The sequence below is a fragment of the Monodon monoceros genome, unplaced genomic scaffold, assembly GCF_005190385.1.
Source record: "Monodon monoceros isolate NGI ecotype Baffin Bay Population unplaced genomic scaffold, NGI_Narwhal_1 Super_Scaffold_21, whole genome shotgun sequence".
In the NCBI taxonomy this organism is placed as follows: domain Eukaryota; kingdom Metazoa; phylum Chordata; class Mammalia; order Artiodactyla; family Monodontidae; genus Monodon; species Monodon monoceros.
This window is the reverse complement of record NW_021703778.1, coordinates 119,857,089-119,880,745: the sequence shown is the minus strand read 5'-3', so window position 1 is coordinate 119,880,745 and position 23,657 is coordinate 119,857,089. Positions and strand designations below refer to the sequence as shown.

The 23,657-nt window shown below is 34.1% G+C and overlaps 1 protein-coding gene across 2 annotated transcripts; it reads left to right on the top strand.

Moving 5' to 3' along the window:
* Positions 1-108: 108 nt before the first annotated feature.
* KLHL28 (kelch like family member 28) lies at positions 109-23,345 on the top strand. Of its 2 annotated transcripts, none has more exons than XM_029236185.1 (5): positions 109-229; positions 16,049-16,947; positions 19,219-19,662; positions 21,644-21,852; positions 22,987-23,345. In XM_029236185.1, exons 2-5 carry the CDS (start codon positions 16,049-16,051, stop codon positions 23,148-23,150), a joined length of 1,716 nt encoding a protein of 571 aa, XP_029092018.1. In that variant the 5' UTR covers positions 109-229; the 3' UTR covers positions 23,151-23,345. The 2 variants fall into 2 exon arrangements, with proteins under 2 accessions (XP_029092018.1, XP_029092019.1); XM_029236186.1 differs by lacking the exon at positions 109-229 and adding an exon at positions 1,914-1,950 and having other exon boundaries at positions 22,987-23,150.
* Positions 23,346-23,657: the final 312 nt, after the last annotated feature.

Genomic DNA, 23,657 nt, shown 5'->3' with positions numbered 1-23,657 from the left:
TGGAAAAGGAAGTGAAAACGTTGCGAACGTAATGAGCGAATCTGGAGCGGAGAAGGCGAGGAAGAGAAAAGGCATTAAGGGGAAGTGACGCTCTCCTCGCTCAGGGCGGAAGTTCCCGCCCCACCCGTAAGAACTGGGATTTGACTAAAGGCAAAAGAGGATCTTGCCAGGGTTCCCGTTGTCCACGGCTCCTCCTCCTGTTACTGCGGGCGTGATTCCTGGGACTCAGGTATTTTCCTTTTGCTGTCCTGCGGCGCAGGCTTTGGCAGAGTTCTGCTGGAGTGCCGCTGGTGCTGGAGTAAGATGTAAAGAAATGAACGGGAGCAAGCAGGGAGAGAGGCGACATCTTCTTGTGCAGGGCTCAATCGTTGTAAACGCGTTGCTATCTACAGCCCTAAGTGCGATCCTTTCCGCCTGCCGTCCGCTTACCGGGAAGGGAGATCCGGCCCAAGGCCAAGCTCAGAGCTCGCGTACTTTTTTTCAAATCCTGGTGTTTTAGGCCTTTACTCTCCTCGCCCTCCCCCGCAACCCCCTTTTCCTACTTCGCTTACCCTCCGGTTTTGGAGGGTTAATGGTTTTCTGTCAGTGGTTTTCTGTCATTTTTCCTTATCCTCATCACTTTAAGTTCTCTTTGAAAACGTACTTGATCTGGAGATAAATCTGTTTTTCCTTGTAGCTAACCTTCTTTCCCTCATAGGTTCTCAAAGTCTAATGCAGTTCCTCTGTGGGACTCACCCCTTCCCCTCTCCCGCTCCCTCCGCAGCCCCAGCCTCCCTGCAGGATCCTCCCGCGTCTCTGCAGCCTTTCAGTATCCTGGAAACCGAGATTGCAAAGAATTTCAGTTGCTGTTGAAGTTCTTGGCATCACGGTCCTAAGAGAATTCTGCCCTGTAGATTTAGAGTTGATAATAGACGTTTCTTTGTTTTAGGCGAACTGTGAATTTGGTGAGCATTTTTTCCTTCTTGTAATTAAACTTAAGCGGAAACAATTGAAGAGCTGGAATGCCTGGTGTGAGGCTGAGTTCTTTGGAGTGTGGAAGAAAATATTTTGGGGAAGGAATAATACAGTTGCTTTTGAATGACCCAGTGAGAAAAGTCTGTTATCATCTGAAGTCCACAATTTATGCACTTAAAATGCAAGTGTTCCTACCCTGTTCTGTACCACATGTCTCTTAAATACTTTTTTAAGTCTTAGCATACCAAACCTCTTTATAAATAATTTTTGCTGGATAATGGAAGTTCAAAAATAACTTCTGGGTGTTGTCTTAAAGCACAATTTGATTATTATAGGTTTCTTTTCTTTTTCCCCTTTCTTTTGGGAGTAGAGTAAATGTAAATGGGACTTGTGTAAACATGCATCCTTCTGTTTTGGTTTAAGTTCTAGGTTGTTACTTTGATTTTAATTAGTCATTTTGGTGTTTAAATGAATCTGCCTAAATTTGGTTTAACTAAAAAAAAAATTTTTTTTTTTAAATTTTAGAGGCAGGATAAGGGCAGGGGAGTGAAAACCAAGAGATGATTTTAGAAGTTGTCAATGAGAAGGAATGTCTAGTTCTCATATTTCCAGCGTAAAAAGTTCAAATTTATACTTTTACTCATGTATGCTCAGACTTCAGGAACTCAATTCAGACTTAACTAAAAGAATGATGTACCTATCAGAATGTACACATTAGAATGCCAGTTTATGTTGGAATAGAAGATAACCCTTTCCAGTAATCAGAATTTTCTGGTTGAAAATCCAGTGCACTCTTTCCTGTATGCAACAACTTGGGAAGTTGTGTGGTAATCATGGAACAAAGAAAGTGAACTTGGAAAGTCCTGAATTATATATCATCATCAAAATTATGGTAGAAGCTTAAGAATTACCCCTTCTCTCTATAAAGAATACTTTTTCAAGGGGCTTGGATACTTAAATCAACTAGTTATATCCTTTTCCTTGGAACAAAGCACGGTGAGTTTTCATTTTGACCCCTTTTCTCAGGGCCCTGTAGATCACTATGTTATAGATTGCAGTCTATTTTATATCTGTTACCTTTAATTTCCTTGATGAAGACTTGGAAGATGCATTAGTCTTCATGGTGGATGGGACCAGGAAATGGGACCTTATCAGCATCCCATATATTACTATCTTTTAAAGTTATTTTGTGGAAAATAAATCTCATCCAATTAATGTATATTCTGTTTATTTCTATTATGAAGCAGATTTTTAAAAAATCTTATTCTTGAATTCTAGGAATTGTGTACTAACTAGAAAAGTCTTTTATATTTAACTATATAGAGAGGTAGGATAAAAATTTTTAAATCAAATTCCAGAACAGTGGAATACACTATTAGGTGTATTAATAGTACACCTCTGAAAGTTGAAAGGGAGTAATTAAGAATACATTGAAAATAGCAAATTCAGATAAAAGAAATTAAAATAATAATTTCAAGATAATTTCAGTAAGTTCAAGAAAGTTTACTTAAATTAATTGATTAGTTAGTTAAATTAAGGAATGTTTCTGATACATACCTTAATTTTTTGAGCTGAAGTTAAGGTAAACACAGTTGCCCTAAAAGCATCCTTTATTTCCACAGTCAGAATAAAATATTAATTGGTTGGATGAACCACTATAGTTTTTTCCTTGTTCTTACTCAGATTTTACAGACATCAAGGAATATTGGAAACCAGTTTGAATTCTGTAAACTGTTAAGAATTTTGTATAGTTTAAGAAATTATTGTGAAGAATTGCTGTGGAAATGAAAGGTGCTATTAACATTAACAAGTAATTATAATTACACTATTATTTGAGTGTTTGCTGCGTGCCATACACTTTGCTGGGTACTTAATGAATATTAACTCATTGAATCCTCACAACAATTTTTTGAGGTTACATCATCTACATTTGTACTGTGGCACATTTTGTGGGTGTTTGCATCAGAAAGTAATTACTCAAATGAGTCAATTTAGCTATTTGCTTAGAGCTTTGGAAAACTTTTGGTGGGGGAGAGTGTTGAAACTATAGGATAAAATTAGATTTTTCCATCATTAATCACTCATATCTATTATTATGTATTATTTGATTATATGTATTTTAATCTTCGTCTTTGGGTTTATGTTCTGAACCCTTTTGGTTTCTTGTTTGAGTCACAACTTTAATAAGGTTAAGAAATTATGAGCTTATTTTTATACATGTAGGATTAAACAGTTTTTCTTGATGTGTATCAGTTTTATATTTCATTTACTTAGGTTTATGCTCCAAATCCATTGTGCATTTCTGAGTCAAAATGCTACTTTTAAACAAAAAAAATTTTTGGTTGCATTTTAAGCACTAATCTGTTTGTTAACAGGATTTCACATTTTTTGTAACCAGTTTTTCAGTAGATGGTTTAATTATGTAACTTAGAGCTTTTAGTGGATGTAGTAATGGCTTTGGGGACTTGCTTTCTTCTGTGTTATTTTGGATTCTATGATATAATGACTGGTATTATAACAGGCTTCTAATTTTACTTTTGTTTCTCTAGATATAATGAAAGTCAATCTCAGAGAAAAGGAAAATATGCCAACTTGTTCCATAGGCTCACTGTCAATATTATTATGCCATCATTAGTTGAATTCTTCTGTGAGGAAAATTGAACTGTGGGAAAGAAATTTAAACAATTCTTATTTCTCTTGACCATTTATTTGCTCTCTTTGTAGCAGATAATTGCCTCCCAGCTGATTTCAGCACCACTGTTTTGTAGCTTAGGTGTCAATTAAGTATACTAACTCACAACTTGACCTTTAATAGCTTGATTTCAGAATCTAAAATTGTGAAGCTGCTGTAGACTATGGAATGTTTGATTTTATTTTAAACTTATCTAATGTTATCTTTATATTGTGGATATTTATGTAATAATGTGATTAGAAGTGAAGTACAATGCTATTACCTTTTTAAAACTTTTCAAATGGATACCATTTATTCAATTTTGACTAATCAATCCAGTTACCTGGATTTAGAGTACTCCTAAGTATTTGTTTTATGGTACCAAAATTAAAAACAAAAAAGTATGGCAGGGATGTGGGGGAAGAAGAATCAATCCTACTATTATATAAATAACAGAAGGGAATGATTGTTCCATGGACCTCTCTTTATTTCATTTTAAAGCTCTGATGTATTCTTGTATCTGATCGACATAGTGTGTGTGTGTGTGTGTGTGTGTATTTTATATATATGTATATGATCTGTCCTTTTTGGGTTTCTGTTCTGTACCTTTCTAGTTTCTTGTTTGAGTTAAAACTTGAATAAGATTAAGAAATTATGAGTTTTGGGGCTTCACTGGTGGCGCAGTGGTTGAGAGTCTGCCTGTCGATGCAGGGGACACGGGTTCGTGCCCCGGTCCGGGAAGATCCCACATGCCGCGGAGCCTGCGCGTCCGGAGCCTGTGCTCCGCAACGGGAGAGGCCACAACAGTGAGAGGCCCGCGTACCGCAAAAAAATAAAAAATAAAAAATAAAAGAAATTATGAGTTTATAAGTGAGGCAGTATAACATAGTATTTAAGAACTCTGGAGACAGAGTGCAAAGGTTTAAATCTTGCTTTGGGCTTAATTTCTCTGTGCCTCAGATTTCTTCATCTGTTATATGGGGATAATAATAATAACGGTGCCTATCTCATGGTGTTACTCTGAGGATGAACAGAGTTAATACATGTAAAAAGCTTAGAACAGTAGCTGGTACATTATGGCAATCAAAGATATTCTAGATGCTCTTTATAGAATAATTTAGTCTTATCAGGAATAGCAACAATTATAAATTGGTTCAGTAAATATTTTAAGCAGGTCAACACTGATCAGCATTGTAATTTTTTTAATGTAATATGTAAAGAACATTGTTCTAAGGTTAAGAAAACATTATAGTCCCAGTAACGTCTTAACTAATTGTGTGATCTTGTTAATTCATCTAAACTCTCTGAACTTCAGGTTCTTCATCTGTAAGTCTTATGTGAAGTTTAGTGCCATATATTTTTTTCTTTATTTCTTTTTTCCTGTACAAAATCTCATAAACATGCAATTGTAGAATAATGTAATGAACCCTTATGTACCTGTCACCCAGCTTCAGCAGGTATCAACTCATGGCATCATATCCATTTCTATCCAATCCCTCATCCTATATTAATTTGAAGCCAGTCCCTGACATCATTTTATCTACCGATATTTCAGTATGTATTTGTAAAAGATAAAAACTCTTAAAAACAAAACTATGGTATTACTGTTCAACAACAAAGAATAAAATAACAGTGATTAGTTAATATAATCAATAATACAGTCAGGGTACAAAATTCCCAGTTGTCTCCTAAATGTTGTGTGTATGTGTGTGTATGTATATGATATGTGTGTGCATGCACCTGTATGAATCACAGGTTGTATTTGGTTGATAATGTCTTTTAAGTTTATAGTAATCTGTAGGTTCATTTTCATCCTATTTCTTTCCATTTATTTGTTGAAGCCGTTATTTATGCCATAAAATTTCTCACAGTCAGGATGTTTTTGCTGATTGCATCCTTCTGTTATAGTTTAACATGCTTTTTCTGTTTTCTTTATTTCTTATAAATTAATAACTGGATCTAGTCTGTTGACTACATGTTTGATTTTGGGGTGTGTGTGTGTGTGGTGAGTGGGAGTATGCAAAAGTATTTATAGGTGGTATTATGATCTTCCATCAGAAGACCTTGATGTCTGGTTGTCTCTTTGTGACATTAGCAGCCGTTCATAATCAATGCCTACTTCTATTAATTCATTAAGATTGTAAAATGGTGATACTCTACCATTCCTTCTTTAATACCTGGAGTACTTTTATAAAGAAAAACTTATCCTCATCTATTTGGTAACCCAGTGGTACATTTGTTATAGGAAAGGCATGATAAATGCTTGATTCTTTCCCTTTATTTGCTAGGTTTCAAATAATGAGTTGATTCATTAGCATCCTTCAGTGGTGATCACTTTTTTTAAATTATCGTAATTTTATTATCATTATGAACTCATGGATTTAAGCATGTCTGCTGTGTTTTAATCAATTGCAGTTACTATGATTGATGATCAGTTTGTCCCATCTCTTTGACTAATGAGAAGCCTATTCAGTTTGGCTCCTAAGTTTTTTATGACCTTAGACATCATTGATAGCTTTATTGCTACCTAGTATGTAAAGATTCCAAATTTATGGTGACATTTTCTGCCCCAGGTCTGGAATCAGCCATTTTTCCAAGGAGTTCTGTTCCCTTGGAGGGAAACAATATTTAGGGACCACATCTGGTGCTAGGAGGAGTGCTCTTTGCTACTGGTTTGGTTGTAATTTCTAGCCCTTTTCAGTAGAGCTAGGAAATACAATTTTTTTCTTAAGGTACATTTTATACATTTGTATATCTGATATATTTCATATGTATATACATATGTATTAGTGTATATAATGTTGTTTCTATATATATTCTGATATTTTTAATTCAAAACCAGACTACAAGGTTTATATTTAATGTCTCAGTCTTACATCTTTCTCTTCTCCCATATTGAGAATCCCAGATCACAAATGACTCTAGGGATGATAGAATTAGAAATGTCATGTAATTATGCATTGTGGCAATGCACAGTAACAGTTTCAGAATACAAATAACACTCTCACCAACAATGTGATAACTGAAAGTGGTGTAAAAATTTTTAGGGCATACCCCACTAGGGATGGACTATCAAATTACTGTTTTAAGGTTATTTGGAATGGTATGGTTAGGCTACTAACTAGATGAACATTGGGCTCCTTTGCTTCCTTTTGTTTTCAAGTTTCTTATGGATTGTGTTTTTAAGGTTTAATTTTGCTTTATAATTGTGTAAAATAATTCCCTAATTCCACAGTCAAATCAATAAATGGGATATATTCAAAGATGTGTAGCTTCTATCTCTATCCTCTCCACTCTTTTCTCTCCCTTCTCTGTTAGGTAACCTTTTAAAAAATATACCATGTAATATTTCCTTTTTTTAAAAAAAAAATAAGTGAGTATGTATATTTGTAACCTCCCCTTTCTTAGATAAATAGTGACATACTAGACACACATTTCTCTTCCTTGCTTGGATCAGGGAGATCCTGCAGAGTTGTATATGCAGAGATTCCTCATTTCTATTCACAGCTGCATAGTACTCCATTGTGTGGATGTGCCGTAGTTTTTTTCAGCCATTCTTTGGTTGGTGGGCATTAGAGTTGTAAAATTCTTGGTCAGTTGCCTCTTGGTCTCTCAAATATGAAAGTACAAAAGCATAAGGTATTATTCTTTAGCTTGTACAAATAGACCTACAATTATTACCTTATGCATTTGTCTTTATATATTTTTTGCCAGTGTATTTTTTGGATAAATTCTTAGAAGTAGGATTGTTGGATCAAAGGGTAAATGCAAATGTAATTTTGCTAAACTTACCAAATTTATCTCCATAGGTCTGTATCATTCAGCATTTCCACAAGGATGTATGAGTGTGCCTCTTTCTTATGGCCTCACCAAGAGTATATTGTCAGGAGAGAATTGTTAACTCCATATAGTTTTAATTCATTTGATTATAACTGAAGTTGAGTGATTTTTCATATACTTAAGAACCATTTGTATTTTTTAACCATCTGTTCATTTCTTCAGCCTAATTTTTCTATAGGGCTAGAGTATTTTAGGAATGTTTTATTTATTGCTGATACATCTTTTATATAGTAATTTTTTTCTCAGTCTCATTTATATTTTGTTCTTTGCTTATGTTTTTTTAGCTATTCAAAGTTTTTTAATGTAATTGATTTGATCTACTTTTTAACTTATTGCCCTTGGGTTTTGTACCATAGTTAGAACTGTTCTCTAATCTCAAGTTATAGAGGAATTCACTCCATTTTATTCTAATACTTGTATGATTCCATTTTTTACATTTATACCTTTGATCCATAAGGAATTTATCCTGGCATAGATATGTGGAAGGGATCTGATTTTATCTATTTTCCTGAGGCTCAGTTATCCCAACATGTTTATTTAAAAGTCCCTCTTTTCCTCACTGATTTTGAGATGCTGCCTTTATCATAAACTAAATTTGCATATATTAAATTATCTATTTCTGTATTTTCTATTTTTCACCATTGATTTGTTTCTCCAAACCAAACATTCTATTTAATCCACAACAAATTTTACAGATGAGAAAGTTCAAGTTTAGAATAAGTAATTTGCCCAAAGTCTACAGCTATTAAGTAGTCAAATGTTGACTTGAACCCACTAATCTCTCTGGCCCTGAAATTCACACTTTTCCTCACTGTTCTTTCCTGTTTTCTATGGTACTTGTTCTTCATTCTGCACAAGGTTGTTATTGAGATAAATGAAACTGCCACTGTAAAACTGACAAAGGTTAGGTTTTGAAGATTAGGAATTATTGCTTCTGTGAGTTATCTTTAGCCATTTACGGGTAAATAACTAAGAACCAAGTATAGTCACAGTTGTAATTCATAATTTTGAAGGAGTAACAGTTATAATTTGCTATAATTTTTAAGCAGTTAACACTTGTGCTGGAAATATTTTAACCGATTCTCAAACATTAGCATGCATAAAAATACTAATGCATTCTTAAAACACAGATTGCTGCCCCTTCCTTAGTTTCTGATTCCTTAGATGTGTGGTTGAGCTCTAGAATTTGCATTTCTAGCAGGTCCTAGGTGATGCTGATGCTGTTGGTGCAAGGATCGTATTTGGAGAACCATTGTTTTAAAGCTCTCTCTTTTTAAAGTTCTGTTAATTTCTCTTAAGTCAGATTTCTTGAGAGAGAAAAGGAGTCAAATTTAAAATGTTAAGAATGATGTTATGGCAAACCTCCAATGTAATTCATTTTAAGTTCCCTATATTTACCTTGCCCTTTTAAAGTTCTTAGTTCAAATTGTTTTGGTTACATGTTAAGAGTATAATCTCTTAAACTTTATTCTCAATACTTCTTAAAGGGATTAAACATCATGTCATTTGAATCCAGTACAATGATAGAAATATGTATGGGTTTTCTTTTATGAAGTCATCTTTACCAGTATCCTTCTTGAGTGGTTTTTAAACCTTTGATCATTTTTATAATTTTGGGGGGTAATAGGAAAATGAGATAAAGGAAAACTACTACAGAGGGTATAAGTGTAGGGGAATAGCTTCATCCTGGCATTCTGGTGACATTGCATGTGTCCACATAGGCAAAAGCTTGGACTGTGGGACTGAAGCTTATCTGAGTCTTGGAACACCTTGCGATTCTCCTGGAACATGAGAGGATGGATGGTCTTTAAGGAGCTGCTGCAAGGCCATCTCTGACCTACCTCTCTGTCACCCCTGGGAGTCTGCCGTGAGACAGTTTCTCTTTACCTCCCTGGTGTGATGAGGTATGGGACTTTCGTGTCCCGCTGCCCTGCAGAATAGAGCTCCAGAATATAAAACTGCTGCTGCTGTAGTTTGGGTTCTTCACAACTTGTATTGCTGCCGTCCAGCCCCTTTTGTTTCTTTGTTGTCCTTTTTAGTATGTGGAACAAGGATCCAGGGAGCTTAGTCTTCTTTCACTGTCTGTAAGTAATAAACTGTTTAAATTTAAAAGTGGCTCGCTGTATCTTTTCTGGTCAAATTAGTCAGGTTTTGGCCTTGCCCTGTTTGTATTTATTCATTTGACAGTAAGTAAGCTTTGTTCCATTTTTGGTGAGTGTGGAAGGGAGTCACATGGGTTTAGCTGGCAAAAACCGAGTCTTCTTAAGGAAGATAATGATAATAATAAATAGCACCTAATGATTATTGAGTGCTATGTGTACTATTTTGTCTGTGCTTTACAGATGAGAAAACTGAGACTTTAAGACCACTTTCCCAAGGTCACATAGCTATTAAATAGTACAAACAATATTGTAACCCTAGGAACCTGATTCCAGAGACCAGTCTCTTAAAATTATACCATCCTGCATATCTGGATATGTGTCATATATACACACAAACATATGTTCTTTTATGTGTTGCATGTGTACATATATATGTGTGTGTATGTGTATTTACAAATCAATATCGTAGTATGCTTTTATATCATGTTGATGGTAATTTACCAGTCTTGAATTGGATATACAAAAATTAGTATAAAGATCTATTACTGTATGATTTCTATTTATACTAAAAATGAATCTAACCAATAACTCATTAACTTGATTTGAGAATCAACAATTCTTCAATACTTTGTGTGGTCCAAGATGTCCACTGACATCTTGTACAAAGATGGTACCTTGTACAAAGTAGATTTCTTACCCAGTAGTAAGAGATGGTACAACATAGAAAGCAAAATACTTCTTAAGCAAACAATGTAAAAAAAATCACTAGTAATAAGATAACTTATTAATAAATAAGATATTTATCACGAGCTTACTAAGTGATAGGCACTATTCTAAGTACTTTATATGCATAAATGCATTTAATCCTCAAAACAATCCTATATTATTGTATTATTACTGAGTAAGTTTCACCCTTTGGTTTTTCACATAACTCTCAGATTTCCTTTTTTTTTTTTTGACTCAACACCCATAAGATGTCTTGAATTTCTTCTCTTCATCAGGCCTTTTACTTTGTTTAGATCCCTTTTAAAGGATGGTACTCCAAATCTGTATTCCAGATGTGGTCTGACATTTGCAGAGCCAAGTGGAATGTCTCCTCTCTAGTTCTGTATATTATAGTTCTATTAACGCACCTTAAACCTCCATAAGATTAGTGTGCTAAAGTATTACTAAAATTAAAATCCCTAAACCCTTTAAACACATCCTACAGATGAGTCTTTTCTCTCTTTTTCTGTACTTGTATAGTTGTTTTGGAATCCACTATAGAATCTTAACATTTATCCCTCTTAAATTTCTTCTTATTAGATGTCAGGTCTTTTGGGATCCATGTTTTGTTAGCTGATGTATTTGCTGTCCTCTGCAGCTTCATATCATCTGCAAAGCTGAAGAGCCTGCCTGCAGTATCTTCATCTAGACCTTATGATGTACCATCAGAAACCTCCCTCCAGGTGGACCTCATTTCATTAAGTAGTATATACTCTGGTGTAGTTGTCCAACCACTTGCTAATTTAGTTAACTGAACTAGCTTATATTTTTTGGTTTTGTTCTCAAAATCATAAAAGCATTATAAAATTCTTTACAAGTATCTAGTTAAACATTGTATATTTTTCTGATCTGCAAGTCTTCTAAATACATCAGAAAAAAAAAAAAAGGTTAGTCTGTGACACATCTTCTTGTTAACTCATGCATCCTAGTCTTAGAGATCACTACATCCTCTTCTAAGTATTCACATATCAAACCTTTGATCGTTTGCTTTAAAGTGTTATCTGAAATTAACATTAACCTTACCAAAATGTTAGTAGAAATTACACTCTTAGTTTTGCAAATAGTCTCCTGTCTTGTGGCACTGGCAATGATTCAGGGATCTCATTCACAGGTTCTTTTAAATATCTTGGAACATAATTGTTTGGCATGGGAGAGATGTGAACTTATAAGGTAGCTAGGTCTCCTTTTTTTTCAATTTACTTTTTTAAAAGACTATTGTTTTTGAGCAGTTTTAGGTTCACAGCAAAATTAAGAGGAAGGTACAGAGATTTCGCATTTACACCCTTCCCCAACACATGTGTACCTTCCCCCATTATCAACGTCCACCACCACGGTGGTGCATTTGTTACAATTGATGAACTTATATTGACATGTCATTATCACCCAAAGTCCATAATTTACCATAAGGTTCATTTTTGGTGTTCTGTATTCTGTGGGTTAGGACAAATATATAATGATACATATCTACCATTATAATATCATATAGAGTAATTTCACTGTCCTAAAGATCCTGAGTGCTTTGCCTATTCATCCTCCGTCCCCCTTAACTCCTAGCAACCATTGATATTTTTACAGTCTCCATAGTTTTGCCTTTTCCAGGATGTCATATAATTGGAATCTTGCAGTATATAGCCTTTTCTGATTGGCTTCTTTTACTTGGTAAGACATTTTCTCCATGTCTTTTCATAGCTTGACAGCTCATTTCTTTTAGCGCTGAATAATATTTCATGGTCTTGTTGTACCATAGTTTATCCATTCATCTACTGAAGGACGTCTTGGTTGCTTCCAAGTGTTGGCACTTCAGAGTAAAGCTGCAGTAAACATCCATGTGCAGGTTTTTGTGTGGACATAAGTTTTCAATTCATTTGGGTAAATACCAAGGAAGGCGATTGCAGGATTGTATGGTAAGAGTATGTTTAGTTTTATAAGAAGCTAACAAAGTGTCTTCCAAAGTGGCTGTACAATTTTGCATTCCCACGGCCATGAATGAAAGTTCCTTTTGCCCTACATTCTGTCCAACATTTGGTGTTCTCAGTATTCTGGGTTTTGACCATTCTAATAGGTGTGTGGTAGTATGTCGTTGTTTTAATATGCAGTTCCCTCATGACACATGATCTTGAATATCTTTTCATCTGCTTACTTACCATCTGTATCTTCTCTGGTGAGATATCTGTTAAGGTCTTTAATCCATTTTTTAATCAGATTGTTACTTTTCTTGTTTAATTTTAAAATTTCTTTGTTTATTTTGAATAACAGTTCTTTATCAGTTGTGGTTTTTTGCAGATATTTTCTCCCAGTGTGTGGCTTGCCTTCTCATTCTCTTGACGTTGTTTTTCCCAAAGTAGAAGCTTTTGTGTGTTTTTTTGTTTTGTTTTGTTTTATAGAGACATCCAACTTATCATTCTTTCTTGTGTGGATTGTACCTTTGGTGTCTTATCTAAAAAAAAATCATTGCCATACCCAAGGTCATCTAGAATTTACTCCTGCATTATCGACTAAGTGTTTTATGGTTTTGCATTTTACATTTAGGTTTGTGATCCATTTTGAGTTAATTTTTGCGAAGGATATAAGTAAGGTCTGTGTCTAGATTGATTTATTACTTTACATTCCAGCACCATTTATTGAAAAGACTATCTTTTCTCCATCGTATTACCTTTCCTGCTTTGTTAAAGATCAGTTGACTGTATTTATGCGGGTCTGTTCCTAGACTCTCTATTCAGTTCCATTGGTCTATTTGTCTGTGTTTCACCAGTGCCGCACCGTCTTGGTTACTACAGCTTTATAATGATGCTTGAATTTGGGTAGTGTCAGTTGTTCAACTTTATTCTTCTTTTTCAATATTGAGTTGGCTATTCTGGGTCTTTTGCCTCCCCATAAAAACTTTAGAATCAGTTTGCAACATCCACAAAATAACTTGCTGGAATTTTGATTGGGATTGCATTGAATCTGAAGTGCAAGTCAGGAAGAACTGACATCTTGATAATGTTGAGCCATATTATCCATGAACATGGAATATCTCTCCATTTATTTAGCTAGTTCTTTGATTTCTTTTATTAGAGTTTTATAGTTTTCCTCATATAGATCTCGTACGTAATTTTGTTAGATTTATATCTAAGTATTTCAATTTTTAGGTGTTAATGGTTATATGTTTTAAATTTCAAATGCCACTTGTTCGTTGCTGGTTTATAGAAAATTGATTGACTTTTGTATATTAACCTTGTATCTTGCAAACTTTCTATAATTGCCTATTAGTTCCACTGTCTTGGGTTTTTTTTTTTTTTTAATTGTTCTGGATTTTCTACCTAGACAGTCATGTCATCTGCCAGCAAAGACAGTTTTGTTTCCTTTCCAATCAGTGTGCCTTGTATTTCCCTTTCTCATCTCATTGTTTTAGCTAGGTGTCATTTTTCATTTCCTTCTCTTATTTTCTGTATCATTCACCTTTCCTGTTCGTTCACTTTTCATCCTGAATAACATCTTCTTGTTGAATCAGACAAATGAGAGTTGAGATATGTTTCACAAAACAGCACTTATAATTAAATTAATTGCATGTAAAGGAATTGAGTACTTAAATGTTTATAGACTTTCAGATGAAGTTAATTTTGAACCAGCCTTTTGAAAATTTGAATTGGATGAAAAGAACACGGGAGAGGAGAAAGTTTATAGGCAAAATCTGGCAAATGTAAGAAAATATTTATATAGAGCTGTAGTAATTACATGAGCTTTATTGGAATGAAAGGTCATTATGGAAAGAATGGGAAATAGTGAAAGTGGGGATCATGAGAAGAGAATGAGACTTAAGTGCTGTAGTCATAGCACTTCAAGTTGTGTGGAACTTTAAACTTTACAGAACAATTTTCATGTAACCTTCTGAGATAGGTGGGAGGTATTCTTATTTTATGGATGAAAAAATTAATACTTAGATTAAGAAATGTACCAATTCCATATAATAGTATATGACCCAGTTAGAACTAAAACTCATTATATTTCCAAGGTCCCTGTTCTTTGCTGATACTGTTACATTTCTGTTGCCTCACCATAGTACCCTGTACTCATAACTCTTACAGTTTGTTATATGTTTCTGTGCATTATCTAATTTGATCCTCAAAAACCTTGTGAGATATATATAGTTCCGGTATTATTATGATCTCACTTTACAGATAAGGAAAATGAAGATAAGGTAAAGTTAATGATGTAAAGTAGCTAGGACTACTTTCTTAATCCTGTCACTTATTTGCTATATCTACTTGCTTTCCTGTTGTTCATTTTTCTCTTTTCAGTCTAGATGTTAACTTTTTCCATTAAACTGAGGCTAAAAGAAGTTAAACAAGTTTAAGAGGTCAACACTATAGTAAGTAAAAAGAACAGACCCAGATCTAAACATGTACCTTCTGGTTGCTGTTTTCTTACCAATATTCTGTTCTGGAATAAAGTATCTACTGGAAGACCAACAAGTTTCTTGAGACTTGTCTATACCCTGATTGAGAATTATTCTGTTAGATGTGTGCAAGATTAGTTGGAGAGATCAGAAGTGGAGGCTGGTGATATCAGCTATAATGTGGTCATGTTAACAAAATTTGTTAATGGACATAAAATTCAAATGAAACAAGTGTGAAATGATGATGTTCTTAATGAAGATAAAAGTTTTAATATTTGTATATTTGCACTTAAAAATGCATAGGAATGAAGTGCTATACTCTCCCAGTCCTACCAACATTTATATTATTTAATAATGTTCAGAATTTTTAAGTCTATTTGATAATACTTTTAAAATAGGAACCAAATTTTCTGCTTTTTAAAATTATCCCCATTGCTTGTATTTGAGGTATGAATGAGACAGGAAAGAGTTCATATTGTGTAGATATCTTATATTCCTTTCATCTATTCTAAGCAACTGCTATGAGCCATTCTGAAGTATCCATGTGTTGATTTCTTATGGCTGCTATAACAAATTACCACAAACTCAGTTGCTTAAAATAACAGAACTTTATTCTGTCACAGTTACGGAGGCCAAAAGTCTGAAATTATTATCACTGGGCTGAAATTAAGGTGTTGGCAGGGCTCTGTGCCCTCTGGAGGTTCTAGGGAAGACTGTGTTCCTTGCCTCTTCCAGCTTCTAGTGGCTGCCAGTGTTAATTGGTTTGTGGCTGCATCAGTCCAATCTCTTTCTCTGTGGTCAGATTACCTTCTCTTCTTCTGTCTGTGTCAAATCTCCTTCTGCCTTCTTATAAGGTACATGTGATTGCACTTAGGGCCCAACTAGATAACCCAGGATAATCTCCCCATTTCAAAATCCTTAATCATATCTAGACAGTCTTTTTTTTTTTTTTTTTTTTTTTTGCCATAAAAGTACCATTCAAAGTTTCCAGGGATTAGGATGCAGATGTCTTTTGGGGGAACAATTATTCAACCTACCCCAGTCCTTATTGCCTCTCACTTTTTCTTCTTCTTTTCTTTCTAGTCTCTTTTCTTCTTTTCTATTTTTAATCTTGTTCATCTTCCAGAAGCACGGAGTGTGCTTAATATCTATAATAAAGGAGTTGAATGATTGTTAACTTCCCTTCTAACTCTAAAAGCCTCTGTCTAGTATTTAGTATTTAAACAACAACAAACATGCAGATAAACAACAAATCTCAGTTATTTTGTGCTACCTGTAAAAGTAATCATTTGCAAGATTATTTTGAAATAACTATTCATGCTTTTTGTTTTTCTGTAGATGGACCACACATCCCCGACCTACATGCTTGCTAACTTAACCCACTTACATTCTGAACAACTTCTACAGGGCTTGAATCTTCTTCGTCAACATCACGAACTCTGTGACATCATTCTTCGAGTAGGTGATGTTAAAATCCATGCTCACAAAGTGGTACTTGCCAGCATCAGCCCATATTTCAAAGCTATGTTTACTGGAAACCTTTCTGAAAAAGAGAACAGTGAGGTTGAGTTTCAGTGCATTGATGAAACTGCTCTCCAGGCCATTGTGGAATATGCCTATACAGGGACTGTTTTTATTTCACAGGACACAGTTGAATCTCTCCTTCCAGCAGCAAACCTACTCCAGATAAAACTTGTCCTGAAAGAATGTTGTGCATTTCTTGAAAGCCAACTTGATCCTGGTAATTGTATTGGAATTTCTCGCTTTGCAGAGACATATGGTTGTCATGACCTTTATTTGGCAGCGACTAAATACATATGCCAGAATTTTGAAGCAGTTTGCCAGACTGAAGAGTTTTTTGAGCTTACGCATGCTGATTTGGATGAAATTGTTTCCAATGACTGTTTGAATGTAGCTACTGAAGAGACTGTTTTTTATGCACTTGAGTCTTGGATCAAGTATGACGTCCAAGAACGCCAGAAATACTTAGCACAGCTACTTAACAGTGTACGATTACCATTGCTAAGTGTTAAGTTTCTCACTAGATTATATGAAGCAAATCATCTTATTCGTGATGATCGCACTTGTAAACATCTTTTGAATGAAGCTCTGAAGTACCACTTTATGCCTGAACACAGACTGTCTCATCAGACAGTCTTGATGACACGACCTCGCTGTGCTCCCAAAGTACTTTGTGCAGTAGGAGGAAAATCTGGACTGTTTGCCTGTTTGGATAGGTAAATAGAAGGCTTTTAAAGGATTGATGCTAATAGATTTTATACTCTTAAAATTTGCTAATTTATTATATTTTTAAAATAGTTTGATTTTCCTGTTTATTTGCTTCTTTTTGTTGTTTTCTTTTTAAATCACTTACCTGATTATTTTAATCACATTGTCGTCCATTCTCTACAACACTCTCAATTTTAAACACCTCTCCTCCCTCCCAGTGCACAAATTTTATCCATCCTGGTTATTCATGAACTTTTCTTCCATTTTATGCCCTTTTTTCCTTTGTGAAATCATTTACATCTTTCTTTATATGAGTCAGTCCAGGTCAGAGGGGATTTATTATTGCTAGCTATATCAAAAAATGCTAAAGAGGAGAGCTAGGAATTTGTGATGAGAGCAGACTGGGACAAGAATATGTTTGAATGAATACAGTTAATCAGAGTAACCACCAAAAAAATAAAAAACAGGATATTGATATAAATCATGGACTTTACATGCAATTTATTTTCTTCAGCGTAAATTTTTTTTTAACAACAGTAGTAAAAAGTGCTTTCTTTTCTGATAACTTAGAGTAGGAGTTGTCAGACTTTTTCTATAAAGAGCCAAATAGTAAATATTTTAAATTTTGTCGCCATCATATGGTCTCTGTTGTAACTACCCAAGTCTGCCATTGTAGTGCAAGAGCAGCCATAGATAATACATAAACAGATGAGCATGGCTGTGTTCCAATAAAACTGTACTTACAAAAGTAGCTGGTGGGCTGAATTTGGCCCATGGCCATCATTGATTTAGAGCATTCTACAAGTAACTTTTTTTGTTTGTTTATTTGTTTAATTTTTATTTTATATTGGAGTATAGTTGATTAACAATGTTGTGTTATACAAATAACTTTTATACATTGAAAATATAGCTGGATGTTACCTTCCTTTTCCCTTAAATGGGATTGCTTTATGAAAACTTTTATGTTTAATTTATTTCTTTAATATTTAATATTCTAAATATTAGAATAAATATTAGAATATTTAACATTCTAAAATATTTTGAAACATTTGGTAGATTGCATTTCTTTCCTCCCATAGGAGGAAACTGTTGATGTTTTATCAATGTCAATTGATATGTCCTTTATCTTTTAAAAAGTCTCAGTGTACATTTTAATTGTGGTCTAAAACTAGTATTGTTGAGATTGGGCTAGCAATAGCTTTAAAGTTCCCTTGTGCCCCTCCTTGATGCCATCTCCTTCTCTCCCCCAGAAGTAACCAGTATTCTGAATTTTTAATGTATTATTCCCTTGCTTTTTGTTATAATTTTGCCACATATTATATGTGCCCCAGTAAATAGTTAGGTTTTACACATTTTTATGTAAATGCAGTAGTACCATGTATATTTTTCAGAGATGTGTTTTATCATTGAGCAGTAAGTTTATGAAATTGAGATTGCATGAGGAAATAATTCATTTAGTTTCATTGGCGTATGGTATTATAGTAGATGGACATAATACAACATTTTCTTTCTACTATGAATATGATGACTGAAAATTAATTGAAATGTTTCACATATACAGAAAAGTCCACAAATTCCAAGTGTACAGCTCAATGAATTATCACAAAGCAAACATTACAAACCATTTCAAGAAAAGAACATGAACAACACCCAGAAACTACCCTTAAGGTCCCTCCCTGTCCTCCCCAAAGGTAACCACCACCCTCATTTCTAATCTAGAGATTAGAAGTGTTTTTGAACTTGATAGAAATGAAACTATACTGAATATATTCTTTTGAATTTGGCTTGTTTCCCTCAACATTATATGTGTAAGATTCATCGCTGTTACATGTAGTTGTAGTTTGTTCATTTTCATTGCTGTATAGTATTTTCTTATATGATATGCACAATTTACTTATCCATTTTATGGTTGATGAAAAATTTGGATTGTTTCCGGTTTTCAACTATTACAAATAATGCTACTGTGAACACTGTTGTACATATACATATGTGTGCATTTCTGTTGGGTGCATATCTAAGAATGGAATTGCTTTGTCATGGGGTGGGTATACCACATCTTATTTATCCATTCTCCTTTTGATAGATGACTGTGTTGAGCTGCTGTAAACCTTTCTCTGTTTGTGTTCTTTTGCAAAACTGGCTGTAATAGGCATTCAGTAGAGTAGATACACAGGAATGAAATTGCTGTATCAGAGCATACGTGTATCTTCAGTTTTGCCAGATATTGTTTATGGGCCATTTTGATGTTTGAAATTTAATTTTTTCTGCTTATTCTTTAGTGTGGAGATGTACTTTCCTCAGAATGACTCTTGGATTGGTTTGGCACCCCTAAACATTCCTCGCTATGAATTTGGAATATGCGTTTTAGACCAAAAAGTGTATGTTATAGGTGGTATTGAAACTAACGTGCGTCCTGGCATCACTATCAGAAAACATGAAAATTCAGTCGAATGCTGGAATCCTGATACAAATACCTGGACTTCTCTTGAGAGAATGAATGAGAGCCGAAGTACCCTTGGAGTAGTGGTACTTGCAGGAGAACTTTATGCTTTAGGTGGTTATGATGGACAGTCTTATTTACAATCTGTAGAGAAGTATATTCCCAAAGTAAGAAAGTGGCAACCTGTGGCACCAATGACTACAACAAGAAGTTGTTTTGCCGCAGCTGTGTTGGATGGAATGATATATGCCATTGGTGGGTATGGTCCTGCCCACATGAACAGGTATTTAACTTAATCAAGTTGTATATGCTTGTAGATTTTTTAAAGTATCATTAACAATGATTTCTGGATTTTAAACAATTTGTGTATATGAATGAACTTCCCTTTTTAATTTTTAAAGTAATATTGATAGACATTTGGGAAACTTAACCTGCTCCACAAGTTTAATTGTAATTGGTTTACATGGAGATTTAATACAAACCTAAAACTCAAATCTCTTTTATTAAATTTTACATTCATTCATTCAATATAAATGGACTAGATTTTAGAATTCAGAAATCTGAAAATAAGATGAAGTTAGATAACTTTAGATTTGGGGTGGTGTGTGTATGTATAAATGTGTGTGTCTGTATGTGTGTGTATGGATGGATGATCTGTTACTACGTTGTTTAATAGAATAAAAAAGTGCAAAATGTAATTTCTATATGCTTACACAATATTATAACACATCATAAACTTTAAGCCTTATTTAAATATTCCATTCTGGATTCTTATTCTGTAATCATACGTGTATCATTATGTATCTGAGCTGTGCTGAAATTTAAATGTGAGATTTCTGTATTTTATAGTATTCTCTGAATAAAGGAGAAATATATATATAAGAAAAACAAAAGCATAAAGTGCTTATATGGAAAATTAATCATAATTCTGAACCTTTGTTGAAAGTCGATCTTCCAAAGATTTTATCTCTAATAGTATTATATCTCTAATAGTGGTATGTGTTTTATTTATTGTGAGCATTTTAATAAAAGAGAGTATGTGGTGGTTTGTTAACAGGCTGAGAAAGTAATGACACAACAGCATTTCATCTATAAATTTGTATTTCTGTGTAGGCTAAATTTTTCTCCCTTTTTATTGTTCCTTTAGTTGAAGGAAAAGTATTTGGGACCCAGACATGCATTTCTAGTTTTTGAAAAGCTGCTAACAGAAATTTCTAAGATAAAAGGTTAAGTACTTTAATTTTGAGATAATGCTTTTGAAGTTTGAGTTCTTGTTACAGTTTTTCACAGGATTTTTCTTGTCTAGTGATTTTGCTCTAACGGTTTTTATCCTGGTGTCCTTTCAGAAATAGTTGTAGTTTAGTCTCTAGTCTAGTCTAGTCTAGTCCCTATTCTGAACTTACTCTCAAATGCTTTAGGCTTTCTTGAGAAGTTAGGTTAGGACCAGAACAAGCTCAACCAACTTGCCTTTGCACCCCTTCAGGGAAAGTGTAGGCTTAAAGGCCTTCTGGGATTTTCCAGGAAAGCTTATTTGGAAATTCTGATTTGATTTGAATTTCCATAATGCAACTTGGAAATGCCAAGAATTCTCTGGCATACAGACTTTATTTAAATCTGTGAACTCTCATAAATTACTCTGATTATTATAATCATTACAATAATCATTATGATGAGCCAGTTTGTGTTATGAAGTATGTAGTGTTTGCTTTACAGTTAGTCACCATGAATTCACCTATAAGAAAAACATTCCTCTTCTTTCCTTCTCTTCATCTTCCCTTTTCCTTAGCTGTGTGGAAAATCCTTAGTATCTTTAGGAACCATCTATCTTCAGTTTGTGATTTTCAGCGTCCTTTCACATGCATACTCATTGGACTTTATTCTTACATGAATCCTTGAGGTTATATTATTCCCATGTTTACAGGAAATGACTTATCCAGGAGAAACAAATCCAAAGTGATAGGTCTAGGTATGTGATATTAGTACTTGAACCCAGATTTTCTGACTTCAAATGCTCCATGCTTTTAATACACCTTGCTGCTTGTACAATATAATAGAGTAGGGTATGGCTCTTATTGCACCAGTCTACAAGGTAAGCTTTTATCCCTGTGATTTTATCAGCAAAATCTGAACATTTGGGACAAACTACTCTTGTTTTATATCTGTCCGTTTGCACTTTTAAAACTCTGGTGGGTTTTAGTTGCTTTAGTAGGAAGAGTGACACAAAGGATATGTGAATTAATTCTTTCTTTTGTGAATATTTGCAGTGTGGAGCGTTATGATCCAAGTAAGGACTCCTGGGAGATGGTTGCATCTATGGCAGATAAAAGGATTCACTTTGGTGTGGGTGTCATGCTAGGCTTTATTTTTGTGGTGGGTGGACATAATGGTGTTTCACATTTGTCAAGCATTGAAAGATATGACCCTCATCAAAATCAGTGGACTGTGTGTAGACCAATGAAAGAACCCAGAACAGGTAATAATAACATACCAATTTCTAAACATATAGGACAATATTTTTTATAGTGATGTTCTTGAAATAGTAGTTTCTTGGGATATAACAGTAAGAGTATTATTACTTGTCCAGAAAAAACTTTTTTTGTGATAAACTTGACTGACAACTTGATTAGACAAAACTATATAGATTTTTTTACTGTGATTTTAATATGCCAATGTGCATATTGTTATTTTTTGAACTTCTACAACACATCTTGAGAAATGCTCATAATAGAAAGTATCTTATAGAAGCTCTTTGTGTCCATGTAACAAATGTAATTGTTTTATATGTTACACACACACGTGCACACACACCCAGGATCCTAGGGTTGTTCTATTTTGTTTTTTATTGTACATCAGCAGTCTGTATGTTACTTTCAGATGTTCTCTCCTCCTAAAGGGGTATAGTTATAGTTGATCTAGAAAGAGTTGGGTTTCAGGTTTCATAAAGAAAAACAAATACACCTTTGAGGAAATTATCCTTAAACCCAAACTCAAATCACATTATTTTAAAAGGAATGTTTTAAGTTACTGGTGGAAATGCTTTAGGAGTATTCCTTGCATTTATGATTAAAGAAACTCCTGAAAAATAAACATACGAAGGAAATTGAAAGGCTTGTTTACTAGAATTAGTTTCTGTGGTACCATTGAGAAGGAAAACCATAAAACAATGAAAATGTAAAATATTTGGGTAGCCTTGTTCTTTTTAGAACTATATATATATAAAGTAAAATTTTTTAAGCATAAATTATATAGTTTATATACATTTAAAATTTTAACACATTTGAAAACAAAAATTAATGATTTTTGAAAAATATAAATATAAATTGAGAAGAAAGCATATGGGAAGATATATACTACATTCTTAATAATATTTAACTGTGGTGGAGAGAGGGAGAGTAGGATTGAGGAGAGATGAAGGAAAACTTCAGCTCTTTTACATATACTAAGGGATTTTTTTCCAGTAAACACATATTGCTATATTGTTTGTATAATTAATAATAGGTTGTTGAAATGTATTTTAAGAAAACATTTAAATGCAAATTTAATTTAGTGCGAAGTCTGCTTCATGGTTAACATATTTTTTTCCCCTATTTTTACCCACCTTTCCTAGGAGTTGGTGCTGCAGTAATTGATAACTACCTTTATGTAGTGGGTGGTCACTCAGGGTCTTCCTATCTGAATACCGTGCAGAAATATGACCCTATCTCAGATACATGGCTGGATTCAGCTGGCATGATATACTGTCGCTGCAATTTTGGATTAACTGCACTTTGACAAGTGTGGACTTGTGGAAATAGCATAGTGATGAACCTTGTGCTGCATGAAAGGATGCCCAGTTTTCTGAAGCCCAAAAGCTACATTGCTTCCTTTTTAACTTGAAATGGCATGGAGACTCAAAGTTTTGTTGGGTACTTTGAACTGACAAGTAGCTTTGGTTGCTCTTGATTATACAGTGAATCGATAATCCAAGAAAAAAAAAAAAAGGAAAGATCTTGCCAATTGAATCGTGCACTTTTTTCCCCTAATACTGGGATAGAATAGTTTTATGTTCATAAGTGTACATGTGGAGAAAACCTTGCTGCTTTTTTAAAAAAAATTAGCTTTCTTCCCCCTCCTTGTTCTGCACCGTTTTTTACCAGGATGAGAGATACTTAGATGCTGGAGTATACTGAATGACTAGACAGAGTGCTGATACTATCTGTTGGATATAAATTCATATGCTTCACATTTTAAACAAAGGGCTGCTTTTTTTTTTCCTGGTACTTTTAAGGGTTGTAAATT